At 41.1% G+C, this 20,457-nt stretch overlaps 1 protein-coding gene and 1 long non-coding RNA gene across 3 annotated transcripts in view; one reads left to right on the forward strand and one right to left on the reverse strand.

Moving 5' to 3' along the window:
• PTPRQ (protein tyrosine phosphatase receptor type Q) overlaps window positions 1-20,457 on the reverse strand; it is a 109,197-nt gene that overhangs the window by 76,498 nt on the left and 12,242 nt on the right. For both annotated transcript variants that reach the window (XM_083463067.1, XM_083463066.1), the window contains exons 14-24: window positions 19,951-20,101; window positions 19,759-19,865; window positions 17,829-17,926; window positions 15,282-15,447; window positions 13,267-13,527; window positions 12,141-12,301; window positions 11,138-11,249; window positions 10,279-10,505; window positions 5,848-5,917; window positions 5,112-5,311; window positions 2,144-2,378 (exon numbers count right to left, since the gene is read on the reverse strand). In XM_083463067.1, coding sequence (XP_083319193.1) covers window positions 2,144-2,378; window positions 5,112-5,311; window positions 5,848-5,917; window positions 10,279-10,505; window positions 11,138-11,249; window positions 12,141-12,301; window positions 13,267-13,527; window positions 15,282-15,447; window positions 17,829-17,926; window positions 19,759-19,865; window positions 19,951-20,101 — 1,788 coding nt within the window. The remainder of the gene's footprint in view (window positions 1-2,143; window positions 2,379-5,111; window positions 5,312-5,847; window positions 5,918-10,278; window positions 10,506-11,137; window positions 11,250-12,140; window positions 12,302-13,266; window positions 13,528-15,281; window positions 15,448-17,828; window positions 17,927-19,758; window positions 19,866-19,950; window positions 20,102-20,457) is intronic.
• On the forward strand, window positions 2,079-20,043 carry LOC310687704. Its single transcript, XR_014516550.1, has 4 exons — window positions 2,079-2,216; window positions 13,007-13,119; window positions 15,801-15,920; window positions 19,987-20,043. It is a non-coding gene; the product is annotated as an uncharacterized lncRNA (long non-coding RNA).

Raw genomic sequence — 20,457 nt, forward strand, 5'->3', positions numbered from 1 at the left:
TCCTCCAAATTTCACCATTTCCCATGCTGCCTGCTAGAACATTGCTTGCTCCAGAACAAAATGGAGGTTGCAAATGGGAGACCAGACTGCAAACACAATTGCAGTTGCTGTCACTTGCGGAGGCAACAAACAACAACCACCAAGCAATAAGAAAGAGATGGTCATTGTGCTACTGCCATGGCTGATGGTGAGCTCTGCTCCTGAGAAATTCCTGAAGGATTTTGGTGAAATGGTCTACTGTGCCCTGTGCCCCGCGCTGCCAATTCGGTCCTTCCTGAATATCACCATATTGGATAATTATCAGCCAGTCTCTGATATCCCATTTTTGGGCAAGACACTGGAGTGTGTGGTGACATCTCAGTTACTGCAGCTAGGGGGAAAGGTTGGTATAACAACAACACCAACAATTTCTCTGCCCACAAATATTGGGGGAAATTTCAAGAGGCTATTTGTGTACAGTTCAGGTGGTATATTACTAAGAATACACTATTTCTGGAGTGTGGCAGTTGGCATATTTTAGACTAGGAGTGGGGAACCTCATGCTCAAGGGTTGAACACAGCCCTCTCGGGTTCTCTCAAGATTTTTCCAGGCCACCCACTTCACTGGTTCTGCTCTGCATCTTCCTTGAGTGCTTTTGTTTGGCTGGAATGTGTCCTTGAACTGTGACAGTGAAGAGATTTGGCAATGGAGTGTGTGTGTATTTAGAAACCTTTGACTTCTGCACACTTGGAATGCAGCTTCCTGCACAAAGGTAAAAGTCACACACCTGTTGCTCTGCCCACTTTTGGCCTCTCACCCCACTCACCACTGCTATGTGCCCTCTGGAAGGTTGCCCATAGCATGTAGCCCTTGGGTTCAAAAAATCTAGGCATTCAGGCACATAAGACTAATTAATATATATATGTATTTGTAGAAAAGCAAGAGAGATATGCTAAGAGATTTTGTTAGAGGCCTCAAAAAAAAAGTTGAAAGCCAAAAAACGTTGCAGACCATTTGCTAAAAATAATCTTGGGAATGAATTCAAACTGTCTCAAATATTCGCTTGAACACTTTGTTAGTGATATCCCTGACATATTGCTATTTCTGCACAGCTGACAAAATGTTTCAGCTGCTTGAGGTGTGACAACGATTAGGTCAAACACGACATTATTCAAAGGCACTGCTGGACATGAAAAAAGGACAAATATTTTATATTACACTCGCTGTCAAAATGAGAACAGCTGCTAATGAAAGGAAATAAATCTCTCATCAATTCAAAGGATTTTTAGGTGCTTATTGAAGATGATGCCATCCTGATGCCAACTGTAAGGGCATTCCCCACAATTAATGGATTATTCTAAAATGTTAATCTTGAAGTTGGTTAAGCAGGACTATAGTTCTAGTTGGGAGACATGTCTTACTCAGTTTCAGGGTTTATATCGTGGTTAATAATTTCTCATCCTCCTTTATGCATAGTAACTCACTGCATTCTAAGGAGTTAACATGCTGTGCCACCAAAACATGAAGATATTTGTAGCGCAGAAAAGTAGAAGTAGTACCCATATGCTACCCCTAAGAAGGCAAATAGCAGCCGAGGGGTGGAAGTTCAAAAAAATAACACTGGGTGAAAGCGTTAAACCCACTCCTAGTACAAAGGCCGCTTTTCAGAAGCATTAAAAGAATTACAGATCTCCCGCTTCTTATCTACTTTGACTGTTAAATGGACCCCATTGTGGGTTCTTTATTGCCATGTTTGTTGTGCCTGCAGAAATTAACCCTTTTATATTTCTTTATAGGAAACGGCAGGCTTTCCACAGGCAGGTGGGCCACTGCTCTGATTCATCAGGCTCTTATTTCCTAATTCATACATGTTCTCTTAAGAATTCTGAAACGAAGACGTTTTTTGTGGAATTCTTATGGATGGAGTGGAGGGTTGTTGTTGTTTTTTTATCCCTCCCTAACTTTAGAGGGGTTTCATGAGTGTTGTTGTTTTTTTTAGTTCTAGAAATTCTCTCTCCCGTGGTCTGCATTCTGCAGCCTTCCCAGGAACCCACACTTCCTGAGAATCCCAAGACACTCTCAAGTTGGGCTTTTGTGTAAGCATGTGAAGCCAGGAAGACTGCCTGCAGTATAGTTGACATCTCCCTCCTAAAAAATACATACCTGATTCTGGTGTCCTGACAATTGCACTGTCAATATAACCTGCTTCGGTGGTAACTGCAGAAACTTCAAAAAGGTAAGTTGTGTATGGCCTGAGATTAGTCACAACAAAACTGATAGGTTCATTCCAGACAGAGATCATTTTGCTGGGAGCAACTGTACTTGGTGTCAACATAGTAGTTTTACTAGAAGTAGTTGAGGGAGTCGTAGTGCTCCACAAAAACGATTCACTGTTATCCTGTAAAGAAAAAATAACTTAAGAATAACAATTAGCTTCATGCTACCTTCAACATGATAAATACAGAGTCAATAGGAATGTTAATTATGCATCCAAAAGAAGAATATAACAAAAACTTTTCTTAAGAACTCTCTAGGCAGCACTATAAATAAGGGAAAAGAATAAAAACCTTAGCTGCATATTGCCATTTTTTGGTGTAATTTCCATTTATTTTTTTGCCAACTCCAATACAGGCTATTTCCTAGGCAAGTACAAAATGATGCAGCTCAAATTACTGAGTTCTGCATCAACACTTGCAATTTACTATTAATGGACCTGCATACACCTCTGGTTTCCGTCCCGGTGTTCTGTTGCACCAGAAGTGGTTTAGTCATGCTGGCCACATGACCCAGAAAGCTGTCTGTGGACAAACGCCGGCTCCCTTGGCCTGAAAGCGAGATGAGCACCGCAACCCCATAGTTGCCTTTGACTGGATGTAACCGTTCACCTTTTTTACCTTTACACCTGAGAGAACCAAACTTCTATTTCTAGTGAAGCATTTCCAAATTATATTTCTAGCACTCTCCATCTCGGTTATAAAAAATATTAAACTAGGTTGCACACTGATAAATGTTGTTGATCTATGTGGCCTGCAACTGCACAACAATATGTAACATAGCTGGGGCAACGTTACCGATTGAATAAACAGCACTCTTGATGTAGAACTTATTTGTCATGAAGTTTGGAAACTCTGTTGCCGCAAATCCATTTGCTTGAATGAAATGTAAACCCAAGGTCTTAACCTGCTGGAGCCGTTAACGTTATATATTTTACAAGAGTAGGATTCTACCTTTTAATTAGCTAGAAGTAATCTTGTCATGTTGATTAATGTAACTGGGGCTCTAGTTATGAAAAGTCAGGCATATAGATGTCTGATTCTTGCTACTACAGACTTTAACTTTCAACCATGATTGAGCAATGAGTTGGGTTATGTGACCTGAATTGATACAAAATTCAAAAGCAGGTCAAGGATGGTGTGAGACATAAAGAGAAACATAATGTAATTGCCCCAGGTAGCAATTTCCTTTTAAATGGTTCTCATGCTAGCAACACAATCCTATACATGTTTCTTCATTGAACCCAATGGGTTTATTTCCAAGTAAGTAGATAAATGATTGCAGCACAATCCCACGTATGTTTACTCAGAAGTAACTGCCATAAAGTGCAATGGTGGTTATATCTATGTAAACCTATTTAGCCTTAATCTCCAAATTCTGTTATAAACTTGGGACAGTTTAAGCAGCAGCTTGGGGATACTGTGAGGGCAGCTGCTAAATTGAATTTTTGAGGTGGAACCTGCATAGATGGTCCACATGCTTTCGATCACAATCTGCAGCATTCACTCAGTCTGGGGGGAGGGGACATCCTTGTTTCCAAGAGATTAATACAAATCAATAATAATAATAATAATAATAATAAATTTTATTTATATCCCGCCCTCCCCAGCCGAAGCCGGGCTCAGGGCGGCTAACAACACTAAAATAGTGCAACATTATAAAACATCATAAGAATTAATTAAAATCAAAATTGATGGCAACCATAAACTAAAGTATTGTAAAGATTGCCAAAGGAGGGAGTCAGGCTGTGCCCTAACCAAAGGCCTGGTGGAACAGCTCTGTCTTGCAGGCCCTGCGGAAAGATGTCAAGTCCTGCAGGGCCCTTGTCTCTTGTGACAGAGCGTTCCACCAGGTTGGAGCCGCAGCCGAAAAAGCCCTGGCTCTAGTTGAGGCCAGCCTAACCTCTCTGTGGCCTGGGACCTTCAAGATGTTTTTATTTGAGGACCGTAAGTTCCTCTGTGGGGCATACCAGGAGAGGCGGTCCCGTAGATACGAGGGTCCTAGGCCGTGTAGGGCTTTGAAGGTTAAAACCAGCACCTTAAACCTGATCCTGTACTCCACCGGGAGCCAGTGCAGCTGGTATAGCACCGGATGAATGTGATCCCGCAGCGAAGACCCCGTAAGGAGTCTCGCTGCGGCATTCTGCACCCGCTGGAGTTTCTGGGTCAGTCTCAAGGGCAGCCCCACGTAGAGCGAGTTACAATAATCCAGTCTGGAGGTGACCGTCGCGTGGATCACAGTGGCTAGGTCAGGGCGAGAGAGGTAAGGAGCCAACTGCTTAGCTTGGCGGAGATGAAAAAATGCCGCCTTTGTTATAGCTGCAATCTGCGCCTCCATGGAGAGGGAGGTATCGAAGATTACACCCAAACTCTTAACGGACGGTGCTGGCACTAATTGCACCCCCGCAAGAGATGGGAGTTGCCCCCTCAATCCCATATCGTCCCGTCCCAGCCAGAGGACCTCTGTCTTCGAAGGATTTAACTTCAACCGGCTCCCACGTAACCATCCAGCCACAGCTTCCAAGCATCTGATCAGTGTGTCTGGGGCCGAGTCAGGATGGCCATCCATCAACAGATAGAGTTGGGTGTCATCAGCATACTGATGGCAGCCCAGCCCAAAACTCCGGACAAGCTGGGCGAGGGGGCGCATAAAGATGTTAAAAAGCATCGGGGAGAGAATCGCACCCTGAGGCACTCCACACACACAAATCAAGCTGCAAACGATAGCACTGTATAAACTTCTGAATGAGCAAAGACCTTTGGATTATTTTTTTTACATGAAATACATCTTTCTAAATAAAAATGCAGATAGATCAAATTCTTGTCTACCCATAACCAAAACATTTTACATTACTTACATTGCATTCTGGTAGCCTTCCAGACAGAAGGTCCTCTACTTTAACAGAGACATCTTTCACAACTATCCCACTTCTTGCATGCTTTACGCTAATTTTGAAACTGGTTATTTTTCCATTTGGCTGCCGAGGTAGAAACCAAATCAGGTTTACAGCAGAATAGTTGAAAGCCTCAACTGTGAGATTCACCACTTTACCTGGAGCTTTAAAAATAATGTAACATTAAACAAACTTCAGAACTAAAACATTTAATTATCATTTAATTATCATTTTTAGCTTGGTGAGAGTCAAATTTTAATACATGAGTATTCTAGCCAGATAGCCTATACTTGGCGGATGAAATAGCTCATTATAGTGCCCAAACCTAATTTGATCCAGAGATTGACTCATCAATGTATTTCTAAGCAGTTCGCTGATGCACAGCTGCAATCGCTCTCAAACCCTCACTTTCTCACTCACAGAACAATCCACCCACCCACATGCACAAAAATGCCCCCAAAATCCTCTTGCTTACTTATGCTAGTAGCCTAGTAAAAATATCCAGATTTTTCAGCTGCATAAGGGCAATATTTTTGGTAAACTGCAAAATCAGTAACAGGAGAAGCAGGACTAACTTGTCAGCATCCCAAATTTTCTCCCAACTTTCACCTACTCATCTGCACTTACAGGGCCTGAAGCTCAACACAGTGACATAATAAGCTAATAAGCTAGATAAAAATCACAACATAAATCAAGTTACCACTTTCTGCAGTTTGAAAGAGAAATGGGTCACTAAATACTCCAATGCCAGCACTGTTTTCAGCAGCAACCTGCAATAAACCCAAATTAGTCCCGTTAGGATAATTATTTTAAAGCAAGAAATAACAGTATTAATAATAAATTATACGTTTATTATGATAATAAATTGAAAGACAGCATACATTCCCGTAAGCTAAAAACATATCATAAAAATGGGAAGTTCACCTGCACAAGCATCTTTGAAATAAGAAAGAGCTGTGTAAGAGCAGGTGAAGGATGCTACATAGCTCCTATTTATTTCAATGGAGATGTGGATGGCGACTGTATGTTTTAAAATTTCACTGTCAACAGCTTAATCCTGATTGACCAGGCAGGCACATTATGTGACCCAGGAGAGCAGCAAATAAGCTGTCTGCAAAGCAAATAATGTCTCACTGGGTGACCAGGGTACAGATTCCAACCAGGCAGATACCCCAACCTGAGCTTGGAGGTGCCATAGTCCATCTTCCCCTTAGGCCCTTATGGGGGCCTCCTATACTATGTTGGTCCTGCCCAATGCTATTTCCAGCATCATTCAAACAACACTCTTCCACTTAACAAAGGAAGACCATAATTTCACTGAAGGAGAGGTAGAGAAAACTCCAACCAGGTGCAAATCAGGTTGAGAGAGAAAAAAATCTATCTGGCCCTGTCAATGAGCGACCGAAAAATGTTCAGTGAAAACTCAAACATGAGGGTGTCTGAGCAGGAAGCTCTCAAGGCGAAATGGCTCTGAGCTCCAGAGGAAGCAGCCTTATATAGGCTTCACCTCCCCCTTGAAATGGCTCATTGGACAACTTTTTTCCCATGAGCACATCGCACAGACAAGATAACGGGCAAGACCTTGCCCAGTATTTTGCTGCAATCTATGGGCCCCAGTGTCACCGGGCAAAGATGTCTTATGCTTATTGGCATGGAATGAGGCTCATCAAAATCCAGTTCAAACTAAATATTCCAACATTTACTGCCAATTCACAGTAACAAACTGTATGAAGAATAGAGTAAAGGTAAAGGTAAAAAGACCCCTGACCATTAGGTCTAGTCATGGCCGACTCTGGGGTTGCGGCGCTCATCTCGCTTTATTGGCCGAGGAAGCCGGCATACAGCTTCCAGGTCATGTGGCCAGCATGACTAAGCCGCTTCTGGCGAACCAGAGCAGCACACGGAAACACCGTTTACCTTCCGCCGCAGTGGTACCTATTTATCTACTTGCACCTTGAGGTGCTTTCGAACTGCTAGGTTGGCAGGAGCAGGGACCGAGCAACGGGAGCTCACCCCGCCATGGGGATTTGAACCGCCGACCTTCTGATCGGCAAGCCCAAGGCTCAGTGGTTTACACCGCGGCGCCACCCACATCCCATTAAAGAATAGAGTAATGCCTGGTAAATTAGCACAGAGTGGGAGCAAATGCAAACCCCAATCACTCACAATGTCAATTCCATAGAGACATAGACATATGAACATGAGGGGAGTCCGCTGGATTAGACCAGTGGCCTATCCTGTCCTGGAGCCTGATTGGTCTTCTCCTGCGACCCAATCAGTTGTTGCATTCTAGTATCCTACTTGCCTATTGTTCTAGGATCCAAGCTTAGTACATAACAAGAACACTATCCTCTCCTGTGGTTTCCAGCATCTGGTATTCAGAAGCATTACTTCCAACGCTGGCATAGCTATCATGGCTAGTTGATAGCTAGCATCTGTACCTGCCTCTTCTCCCTGAATTTCTCTGATCCTCTTTTAAAGCCATCTAAGTTAGTGGCCATCACTGCGTCCTGTGGGAGTGAGATCCATCGTTTAACCACATGCTTCATGAAGAAGAACTCTCTTTTATCTCTCCTGAATTTTCCAACATTCAGCTTCATTGAATATCCACGAGTTCTAGTGTTAGGGAATTGCTCCATGCCATGCATAATTTTATAAACTGCCATAATTTAAGAAACAAAACAAAAAAAACAATGCTATGCACCAACCTTGAACTGGCATTGGTTTTCAGTTTGGGCCACCTCATCTCAAAAAGTGAACAGCAGAGACAGAAAATATCCAAAAGCAACAAGACAAAGATCAGAGGCAGAACAGGCTTCCATATGAACAGACAACAGAAATTGGGACTGGTTAAGACGCAAAATGACATAAAATTGGGTGGGAAAGAAGGGCAAATTTCTGTTTGCATCCTCAAAGCGACATAATAAAAATAGAACATATACAGAAAGAGACCAAAGATGCCTTAATCCAATATATAGTTCTATGTGATGGCCAATGGTGCATCACATAGGCTGTGCAAACACATCCATGTTCAAAGCCAGATGTTTGAGGTGACCATCCAAGCTCTCATTTCTACACCACTGCCAAGTCCATATTTCTGTGCAATTACAGGACTGCAGTAGAGCTACAGATAACTGGTTCACTATGTGGAAATGAACTCAAAGTGGCTCTGTGTCATCTGAATCTACTCAAAGCCTAAACATACATGTGGAAACTCATATTAACCAATTCTTAGGTGCATTGTTAGAGTTATGGTATATCTTAAGAGCCTGACTGGGCATTGGGAGTGGGTCACGAGTATGGCATGATTAAACATCAGTCTTGGCCTTCCAAAAACCTCATCTGTAATTGCAGCCTCTGCAAACACAGTTTCAGTGGTACAAGTGTCTCTGACCCCTTGAGCCAAGCCAGGCTCAACAGGCCAGCTCCAGCTCCATAGACACATGAATTTCCTAGACTCAAACACAAAAAAATATAAATGAGAGCTGCCATAGAACAGAATGGAGAAATCCAAGTGCAGTTGTGATGAACCCGAGCTTTCATAGCACCAACACCCTGAAATAATGAAAGAATAAATTCAGCAATGTGCGCTGAAATGATGGGTACTAGGAGACTTATTTTTCATGGAATAAGAGATTTACTTTAAAGAAGAGAGACAGCAAAAGCTCTCAGCTGAGCGATAAAAGGAAATGGGCTTAACCTCTGATCTTTACAGTGCCTATATTATAGCCATATTCGCGTTTTGCAAGGAGAATGGTTAATGGTACAATTTAAGACTCTTCAGAGGAAGGAAATTTCGTTTGCCCTATTCATAAAGTGTGAAATATTGTTATAGGATGCTGATTGTTAGATCACAACAGGAGATGTGATCACGTGGGGTGGGATCCATGAATGGAAACAGTGCAAGGATTTTGTCGGCTACAACAAATACATTAACCAACACTAAAAAGTTAAATCTGTTGTCAAAATCCAGTTGGAATAAAATTGATAAGGGAGAAGAAGGAAGGAAGGAAGGAAGGAAGGAAGGAAGGAAGGAAGGAAGGAAGGAAGGAAGGAAGGATATAGCATTTGGTTTGTTAAAACATAAATGATATCATTCTGTTTAAAAAGCAAAAGTATTCACTAATCTCCCCTATGGCTCAGACACAAACCTCGTGAAAGAAGAGAGTTCTGCTCAAGCAGGGGTGGGGTGTCATTTTTTCTGCCAATTTCCACCTCCCAAAGCGTTCTACAGAATGTTTAGGGAAGCTTTTAATATTTGATGAATTATTGTATTTTAATATTTTGCTTGAAGCCACCCAGAGTGGCTGGGGAAACCCAGCCAGATGGATGGGGTATAAATAATATATTACTTCTTCTTCTTCTTCTTATTCTTCTTCTTCTTCTTCTTCTTATTATTATTATTATTATTAATTGCTTGGCTTTTGGTGGGTTGCAAGGGGTGGCAATGAGGAAGATGAGTGCATATCTTTGGATTCAAACCTGTATATGCTATGTTGTTGTTTTTTATCAATGTACAATTCAAAGAACTACCATTCAATAATTGACATAAATATTTTTCCCCAAACCCCTTAAAATTGAAAGTGATTGTTTTAAAGCAATCTCTGGTTTGCAGTAGTTCAAGTTAACTAGGCTTTTTAATCATAAAATGTTAATAATAAGCCATCTGTTTTTTAAGTCATAAAATATTTTGGATCTTTTTTAAAAAAACAAAAGCCTCTGAACAAAATGAATTAACCACTGTGGTATAACATGAACTAAAAAGGAATTGCAAAATAGTAAATTGCTTCCATTGTCTTAAGATTAAACCCCCTGTAACCTGATTTTCATTAATGTTGCAATGATCATGTGCTATGTATATAATAGAACTAGGCTTTGTATTTTGAAGTAAAGAACTTCATATCTATCAATTAATTGGCCATGAATAATGAATGAACAGAGATGAAGCAACGAGAAGGCAAAATGCAACAGTCATGCTTTCCTTTGTGCATATCAGGTGTGCAATGAGAAGGTAAAACAGTGAATTAATAGGGTATCTTTTTTATCCTACTGTTACACGCAATAAAAACTATATTTTAATTTACACTTTGCAAGTAACAAGCAAGCAGGCAGAAAACAACCAAACACGTACCTGAATCTCATAAGTTGTTCCAGGGTTAAGATTGGTGAGAAGGACTTCCAAACTGTCTGGCTTTGTTGTAACCTGAGTATAAGTATTTTGAATCCAAGGACAGACCTCCTTATACTTAACAATGTAGGATATAATCCTCCCATTTGGATGTGGTGGTGTGTTCCAAGAGAGAAGAATTCCTGCAGATCCAACTCTTTCCCCCGCAAGGAAAACAGGAGGTCCTGGATCTGTATGAAGGACAGGCTTTTAATTAAGTTGTGCGTGTATACCTCTGCTGCTAGTGCATAATAACGAAAGAATTCGCCAGCAAAGATGTCTTTGAGTTCTTAAAGTGCAGATAGTATGAAGTTGGCTTTCTTTAGAAGTATTATGAAAGATGATAAAATGCCTTTTGGAACACCAAGTACATTCTTTCCATAAGAATTCAAAAAATGGAATGCTGCAATCGTCATAGACAAAATAGATCTTGATGCCAGTTTAGTTTTTCGCACACATTATTAAAGCTTCCTTAGCACCAGGCTTCTGCACTTTAAACACTACAGATTTTTTGGAAGTGGATTTCCCCAAGAAATCATACGAAAGGAAGCTGCTTATCTGATCCAGGAGTACTTGTATTTTGGCAACTCTGTTACAAATAATGCCAAATTACTATTGATTTTTCAGACATGCATCTCTTTCAAACACATGAACCATTTGCTTAAGAAACGGTATCTTTCTCAAACAATTTAACACAGAAATGAACAGACACTAATTGAAAGAATGTACTGTAATCTTCAAAATAGCATGTTATATATATTTTAAAAGGTAAATGAGACCTTTAAAGGAAATAGTCACGCGCAATATATGACAATAAACTCACTAGTTACATTAGTTGTCACTGTTTTGCTGACAGGTGAGCTGTACACCGAAGAGGTAACTGAAGAAACAGTCACATTGTACAATGTTCCAGGAGTAGTGCTAGAAATATCAGCCTAAAATAATAAATTAACCCAGTTAGAACTACAGCTTACAATTTAAACAAAAGCAAACATGAAATAAGCGGCATTCATATTACAAAGATTCACAACACACATCATATTTAAATACTTTTCTTTAAATATACTTTTCACATTCTTGCAATATGAAAGTTGCCTATTAAAAGATGTGAAAAGGTAACACTCAAAGAGCACAAGATTCTTCTGCCAAAGAACAACTCATCGCAGAGGCTCTGTTTACTACATTCTAGGATTCTGCAAAATTCCCAGGTTAGTCTCTTGCAGCTAAAGACACTAGAATATTCTGTTCATCTTAGCTGAGGCATCCTAGGGAAAAAAACTTGTTGAGCTGTCAGTTTAAAACATAACCCACCAAAACCATTAGTTAGCATTCTTATGAAGTACCTGTGCCTTTGAAGCTCCAATAAAAAACAGAAGCAAAATAACATGAAAAACCATGGTAATGATATATATATATTTCAAATACAGGAATCAAACAATGCTCCTATAACTTTGTGATAGCTTAAGAGGGAAATGTTGCCTGGCATTAATGATTTAAGTCTAGATCTTCCTGGCAAGTACACAATTAATGAGCCTGTATTACTCAATAGCTCTGCCCTGCCTTTGTTAAACTATTCATGAACCCTTAAATGACTGGCTGGATGTCTGTGGCGGACTTCGTAAAAGTATTATAACTGTTGTTAAGGCAACAAACCATAGATGTTGAAATTTGCTCTCACAAATTTGGCATGTGTACTTTTGAATTCTCATCTAAGGTTTAAAAGCTTAAATAGAGAGAACGTCATGCTTGGCCAATTTTTCCTATCAGCAGAGCATATGAACAATTGCTGACTATCCAAGCACTACAAAACAAAAGCCCCCACATACCTGATACTCCCCACCTCCCACATCTCGGATAGAAACAAAGCCATGAGGAGGTGTGAGAACCACATGAAACCTTTCCACATATCCATGCGGCAGCCTCCAATGTAGAGAAAAGGAATGTGCCGACACGTTGAAGACTGTTAGTTTCTGTGGTTTTTCCGGCTCTTGAAGAAAATTCATTTATTCATTATTATTTTCCATTGAAACGTATGTATTATGTACACACACACACACACACACACACACAAAAGCAACCCTTAAGCAGACACCACAGCCCCAGTTATTCACAAGTCACCTGTCTTTGTGTGGTGAACAGAGGAGCAAAATCTGGAAATTTGCAAATCTCAAAATCCCCCATAATTTGTTCACAAACTGAACAAATGTGCTATATGTAGAAAACAAATGATTATTATATTATTACTAAACACAAATACCTGTGATGCCTTACTTTCCTTCTTAAACTGAATAAAACAAAGGAAATGATTACTGTCATTTTTTCATTTGAGCATAAAAATAGCAGGTACTGCAGAAGGCGTTTACAGCACTCATACTTAAATCAGGTGTGAAACTTGACCAGTGGAAAACAAATCAGGTATGGGCTTGAACTGGAGTTTCTCTTCTAAAATACTCTGCCTGGATTACAGCTACAAAGAAAGCACTTATGATCTGAACCTTAAAAAGTATTCAACTTCAGGCTGTGTAAAAATTCTGAAGACTTTTCCTACCCTGAGTTCACATAGACTCAAATGCACAGATCATTTTTGCAACTGAAATCAATGGGTCAGTCCTGAGAGTAGGCCAGTTTTATATGTGCTGCTGAGTTCCTACGCTCTTTAACAAATTCCATCTTTTTTTCCATCTTACATCAGGGATATTTTTGCAGCACCATCTCACTCTGCATGTGCAACATTTTCTGATATGAGTAAATGCCCAAATTCAGTAATCTCACACGTCTACACAGTTCAGTGGGACTTATTCCCAGGTAAGTGTATGATTGCAGCTTTAAAAAGTGAAGCAGCCCATGTTTTCACAAAGCCATAGAGGGTTAAAACCTTTAAAATGGGTGGCAGTGTGCGTAAATATTTATTGGACCCTTAATAAATAAATAGCAGCAGAAAAAACTACAAACCTGCAGTGATTTCAGTAAAGGCAACTGAACTTTCAACACTCCCTTTTACTCTTTGCAGTGTGAAATTATAAATCCCACCAGGAGTCAGATCTGTAATGGTGTAATGTTTCCGAGTTCCTAAAATAGTATATTCCTTTGTGAATGTACTGTTTGATACAGACGCTTTATAATGGGTAAAGTTGGTCTTCTTGGGATTCCATGTTAATGTAGCAGACGAAGTATTTACCAGTGTTAAGGCTAGGCCACATATCTTCATTGGTTCTGATTAAAAAGAAAGAAAATAGATTATACGTATAAGGCAAAAAAGATTAAATAAGCACATTTCACTTGACAAAAGCACTCAACACCTTTGAAGTTGGTGCTATTAAGAAATCCCTTTTAAGTGACACAGGCTGGCAGCTGATGACCAGTTAAGTTTGATAGACACCTATTTAGTTTATCAGTCAACCGAACAATATTTTAAAACTTGTACCTAATGAAACCAAGTTCACTTCCTAAATCAGATATACATTGGCTATATTCAGTTGTGATGCCAATGGCCTAATGTGCACCAGCTTCCCTTCTCCTCCAGCTTCTCCCAGCTCCCCCTTGACATGAGAATACCCTCCTAAAAGGTAAAGGTAAGGGGACCCCTGACCATTAGGTCCAGTTGTGGCCAACTCTGGGGTTGCGGCACTCATCTCTCTTTATTGGCTGAGGGAGATGGCATACAGCTTCCGGGTCATGTGGCCAGCATGACCAAGCCGCTTCTGGTGAACCAGAGCAGCGCACGGAAACGCCGTTTACTTTCCCGCCGGAGCGGTACCTATTTATCTACTTGCACTTTAGCATGCTTTCGAACTCCTAGGTTGGCAGGAGCTGGGACTGAGAAACGGGAGCTCACCCCGTCGTGGGGATTCGAACGGCCGACCTTCTGATTGGAAAGCCCAAGGCTCTGTGGTTTATACCACCCTTATACCACCCATGTCCCTTATATCCCCTCCTAGTTTGAGGCAAATTAGTTTCCTTGTCTGGAGCTGCAAGATTCCACAATTTGTAGTGTGAGCAGCTACTGAAGCAAACTAGGGTCGTATCATGAAACTGCCACATGCAACAGAGGGGAGTAAGTAAAGGCAGAATCAAAGCATAGCACCAAACCATGGTTTGCTATTACATCTGAGCATTGTCATGGTGTGACCTTGGGTAAGTTGCTATCCTTCAATGATACTTATCAACCATCTGGTGGTTATCTGGTTAGCATATCTGTCAAAAAGCCATAGTTTCATAACACAACAAGTATCACAGTGTGAAAGGAACATTAGAAAATTGGGCCAGAAGCACTAGCTTTATAATCAGGAAAACATACACAATATTCCAATGTATAATGGGGAAATAACCATAACCAATGAAACTTAATGAAACATTGGTGGACATAATTCAATTTACCACAATGAACACACAAGCTAATACTACCAGCCAATTTTGCTCATGTATATGGTGGTAGGTCTTGCTCAGTAATGGCTGTAGGGTTATTTGCAACAAATTTGCTTCAGGGTTGTGGCCTGCAATAAATGAATTGAATACAAAATGGCTAAACTACTGGAAGTTTATCATGAAAACTGAAGCACACAACTGGCTTTTTGTCCATTTCACACAGGGCAGAATTATAAACAAATGGCATTTGTACCCTTAGAGGTGGTTAATAGAGAATACTGAAATTATACCAGCAGTTGTCACACTGTTTTGTTTAATGACTATTTGTTTTAAACCAGGCTTCCTGGTTCTTACATACAGCTAAGTTGAAATTAACTGAAACCGGAAGTAGTAGAAGTCCACTCCTGGGCTTTGCAGGAAGAGGTGAGGAGCAGGAAGCACATGACCCCAATGCTTTGTCTGGGTTTGCTGAGTGCTAAGCCATGGCATCTGAACCAGCCCAGTGTCTCACATCATATTTCAATATTCTCTGTACTGCTGTTCAAATATATTTACACTGTATTTGGGGAGGGGAGAATATAAATTATTTCTCAGGAAATTACTTGTAGTGACTTTTCTCTCCACAGCCACACTAAAGTCTTTTCCTTTAATGGTCTTTACTTGAAAAACGTATTCCACGCCAGGCATCAGATTTTCCACTACAGCCCTGCCAACAGCAACTGCAGTCGTATGAAGAAAACCAACGCTTGTTGCAAAACCATAGGAAAGCTAGAGAAGAAAAGCACATGTAGAGATTATATCCCAAGTAATTTAATATAATTTACGGAGTCAGTCAAGGCAGCATCAGCACCCACCAATAGTATTTAAAACACAGTGAAAGATGCACACATTCCTGCCATTGTGCTAGTCATTAAGTAACATTTTAGTAATTTAGTAACATTGTGGTAATTTAGTAAACTATCCGCATTTGTTTTTTTAAAATAGTGATGATGAATCCCTGCATTATCTGAGTCTGCATATGTGGAAAACCAGAATTGTTCACGCAATGCTCTAAAAACAATATACTATAGCAGTTTTCTTGCCAAGGAAAGGACATTCAGTTCCACTTTTCTTGTTGACAGAAGTGATGGAGTCCCATTATGGCAATATTTGAACAACACTCCAGGCCTAAGAGAAAAGGAGAGATGAATGCCTGTGGCCTGTCTCTAGGACTGCTTCTACTGCTGATGAGTTTTTCTCAGGTGAGCTGATCAGGGCGTTTGTGTATGCCCAGCCAGTGACAGTGCAAGCCGATCAGGCACCTGGGGCGGCACATGTGCCCTGCGCCCAGGGGCGGGACCAACCGCTCACGGGGGCGGGGCCAGCTGCCCACGGGGCCCACGGAGTCTGCCTGCCTCCTCCCACTCAGCCACCCTACAGCTCGGGGGGAGGCAGTGGAGTCCCGAGCTGTCAAAACAAAGGGGGAAGGCCACCGGCAAAGCAACACAGCTCCCCCCTACCCCCGACAGCTCGGAGTAGGCAGCAGGCTTGGGAGGCGGGTGGTGCACCGAATATCACCCCCACACACAGGGATGACACCCAGGGTGGACCACCTCTACCGCACCCCCTTCTTCCGCCACTGTGCCCAGCCCATTCTTGCTTTGCACTGTGGCTTTCACCATTGTGCAACATGCTCTCAATAAGTCATCTTCTCTCATCTCCCTAGGTGTGCTGTGTGTTCTTAGGGAGCGGGGGGGGGGGGGTTGCAACAGCCTGTATATGTGATTGCAATTCTTATGATCTTTGTGTGCATTTGTTTACTTGTGACACACTGTTGTTGCATGTGGCTGTTTGACTGGGGTGGATGTAGCTGGGGTGCACCCCCCATGTGTTTCCATTCCTGTGCTGGTGTTTTCCCAAAGCCTTACAGTGCGCATACACCCAATTAGGGGTTGACTCTCTGCATTTTGGGTTATTGTGTGCTTAATTCCTACTCTGCTGGTCTTGGGACAGCACAGCAGGCATCCCCCCCCCTCCCCCTGGCTTCTGAACTGACTCAGGATCTGACATAGTTTTACACCAGTCTCATTTGCACCTCTGTGCCAGGATCTAGTGTGCAGGATTGCCCTGCTCATCAGTCACAGGGCTGTGAAATGCCCAGGCCGACTGCTTCAGGTCAGTCAAGAAAGTGAGTAAGAAACAAAAATCACAGTAATAGAGATAAAGGATTTCTGGGCAGAAGGAGGATCTGCCCCAAATAGATACGTGTGCACCCAGAATGAGGGTTCAAACTTAAAGCCAGGCAAGTACGCTTGCAAATTATAACTGAATACAAAAGTAATGCAAAGTAATGAACTAAAAATAGGGATATAAAAGGAAACAAATGACTAAAGCTGCTTTTTTTTGTATTGTTTTCATGTCATTAATTCCTAAGTGTGTAATGAAAATTGGATGAGCTGGGCTGATTAATTTTAAATGACTAGTAAAATGATCCCATTTGTGCTGGGCACTTTGCTAGGCAACACTCTTCCAAAGCCTCCCGTATTAATATTTCACACTTAATCTCATTTATTCAGAAGGACTGCTCTAACATGGCTGGTTGCTCTGTGGTATGTCAGACAATAATGTGATGTCATTATGATCCATATTAAATGACATTTTCTTTCCACAAGAACATCTATACAAAAGCACAAACAATCTGGAGTTTGTAATTTCCACACATGTACATATTAAAAAAACACACACATTAAAATTCATAAAATATTCTAGGATGAATAACAAAATAGAATTGTGGTTGGTGTTTTTTTCTTGCTTTGCCATGTCAAAGGAGGCATAAGGAGATATTTGTGTTTGTTTTATACAATACGGCCACTGAGGCTACAGTGGATGGTAAGAGTAGGGGAAAATAAACTACTTATCTCTTTCTCTTGGGACATTTCCCCCCCTATATATATCATCACCTCAAGATGCCTTTTTCCATGCTGGGGAAGAATACATGGATTAGGGCAAGTACGTGTATTTTGTTTTGTGTGTGTTGCCTATGTATTTTGCTTTGTTTTCTGCACACAGGCAGAACCAGCTCTGTGACTGTCAACCTATGTGAATGCGGGGGGGGGGGGGAGAGAGAGAGAAAGTCAATAAAAATAATAATTGCACACTATTTTTCTTACCTCAAAATGATCAAAGCTTCCGTTGGGCAATTCCCATGACAAATAAACTGTGTTCTCTTCTATTCCAAATGCCTGTAAATCTAAGGGTGGATCGGGAGCTGGATTAAAGAGATAACATGAAAGAGATAAAATTAAAGAAATTATAATAGTCTCCTTTAAATTTGCAGGAACGTGCAAGGAAGTAAGGACAGTTGCTAGGGAATGTGACCTCTTCTCCAATTCAGTTTTGGTATGAATCATGGCTGTGCCAGAATATAAAGATGTGTTGATTTATGGTTCTGAGGGCCAAGAGGTCAATTCAATCTTTCATGGATTTTTTTTTTTTTTTTAACTTTCCTGGGTTCCTCTCTCACGGTCTTTAGAGAGTACAGCCGGATTATCTGTTCTCAGATCTTGGATAAGAATTATGAGGTGCATGCCTCTCTGTAACTCAGGCAAGCGGAGAGTTGCCCTCTAGATGTTGCCGGACTGCAAATCCCATCAGCCCCTGCCAAGTGCGGTCAATGGTCAGGAATGATGGGAGCTGGAGCTGAGTAATCCTTGGAGGGTCAAAGGATCCTTACCTCTGTTTTAGCTAGCTTATCCTTGGGATTCAAGGTGTGATCCCAGTCTACTGCTGGTGAAGAACCTGCACATGGAGAACCCCTGTAGGTTAACTGAGTGCATTCTACTCTTTCCTCCCACTGTAAATAGCAGGCACAAAGTTGGGGCTGGTTTTAATTAGGGCCATGGCAGGAGCAAATAAACAGCTACACAAGAGTGAGCTCTGTGACACACCTGTACACACAGGCAGTGCGAATAATTGTCAAGGTGAATGGGAGATCTGTCGGAACACGCCTGGGGGGCACACACAGCCCCCGGAATGAGATAGACCTCTCCGGGCGTCTTCCTGATGAAGCACAGCCCGGGACATTCGCAAATCAGTTCCAGTGCGCACCAGTGACACATATCAAAAGACATGTGCACGCTCTATCAGCAGAGTATAGCAGAAACGATCATGCCATATATACAGGACAAAGCAATCATGGTGTCCTCTCACGTCTTCTCCAAGAGACAGAGAGAAAGAAAAGTACAAAAGTACAGTACAGCAGAGGAGAGATAAGACTGACTTCCGTTCTCACACTTTCCAAGCCTAGAAAGTGAACACTGACATGGATGTAACAATCACACATCCAGCAACGGAGGAGTGAAATGCTAACAAGATCTGCATGGATCTCTAGCTAGGCCTCCCCTTTCACTTAATGCTCATTCTCTGGAGAATGGCTAACTTACATTGAGACTCGATGGGGATATGAATCTCCCACTCAACCCATTGTGTCTCCACCCACAGCATTCAGCCCAGACATTGAGATCCAGCTCTGAGGGTGGTTCCCTCATTGAGAGAAATGAGGTTACATGGAATTAGGAAGAAGGCCTTTTTGGCAGTAGTGCTTGGACTGTGGAACGCCCTCCCTACTATCTGACTTTTAGAAGACACGTGAGGGCAGCCCTGTACAGGGAAGTTTTTAATGTTTGAGGTTTTTTGTCTTTCAATACTTTGTTGGAAGCCGCCCAGAGTGGCTGGGATAATCCAGAGAGATGGGTAGCATATTATTATTATTATTATTATTATTATTATTATTATTATTAGTCTATTGTGCTGCCTGCGTATGTGCAGATTAGGAGGGGGAGAAAACAGGGCTGTCTCGATTCCTTGGTGCTTTATTTATTTACTAAGGGATTTTAATGCCACCATTCAATTAATCATTTAATCACCATTTTGCGGGATAGCTTTGCATCATGTATCAAAAACTGCAAACAATTAGATACATCCCTCACATGTAGATGCTGCATCTGTAGTGAAATGCCCTCAATTTTATGCTCTTAAATTACAAATGATTGCATGAACAGAGTTTGAAAATCCAGAATACAAAGCATAAAATAAACTTACAAGTGCTGATTTTTAAAGTGGTGGGGAAGCTTCTCTTTAATCTGTTCTTAGTAACTATTTTAATAAAGTAGTCAGTGCCTGAGGAAAGGCCATCAAATTTGTACTTCCTGCATAATTAAGAAAATATAATTAAGAAAAACATTGTCTAATCATACTGTAGCTAGAAAGTAATGTGTTATCTTTATACAATACCTTATATCTGAAGAAAGCTTTTCTTCTTTGCTGTAGTTTTTGCAAGCCAATGTAATGATGTATCCATCAAATATACCCAGTGCTGGTGGCCAGGTAAGAGTTATTGACTCAGAGTCTTTACTGAAATTCATATACGTAACTGAGCTTGGCACTATCAACAAAGGTTATTATGTTGAAAATTAGCAATTCAAGCATATATTGGTAAGCCAACAATTATTATCCTCATCCATGGAGGTTCTTAAGAGGAAGTAAATACAAAATTATTAACAATGCTTAATGGATAGGATTTTGTGTCTGGAAGCCGGAAGTTGGAACAGATGGCCAAGTCTAATTTTCCATAAATAACTCCTTACATAAAATAATAGGATTTGGTTCTCCGCCTTCTGAGAACAGATAAGGTACATCAAATGTAGGAAACAATATCAGTCTTGATGTTTCTGCAAGAGGTTACCACTTTTTTACAGTTGTACAAAAGGCAGAAATAAAGAATTAACTTTTTCCATCTCT

Source organism: Podarcis liolepis, assembly GCF_965112155.1.
Source record: "Podarcis liolepis genome assembly, chromosome: 10".
Classification (NCBI taxonomy): Eukaryota; Metazoa; Chordata; class Lepidosauria; order Squamata; family Lacertidae; genus Podarcis; species Podarcis liolepis.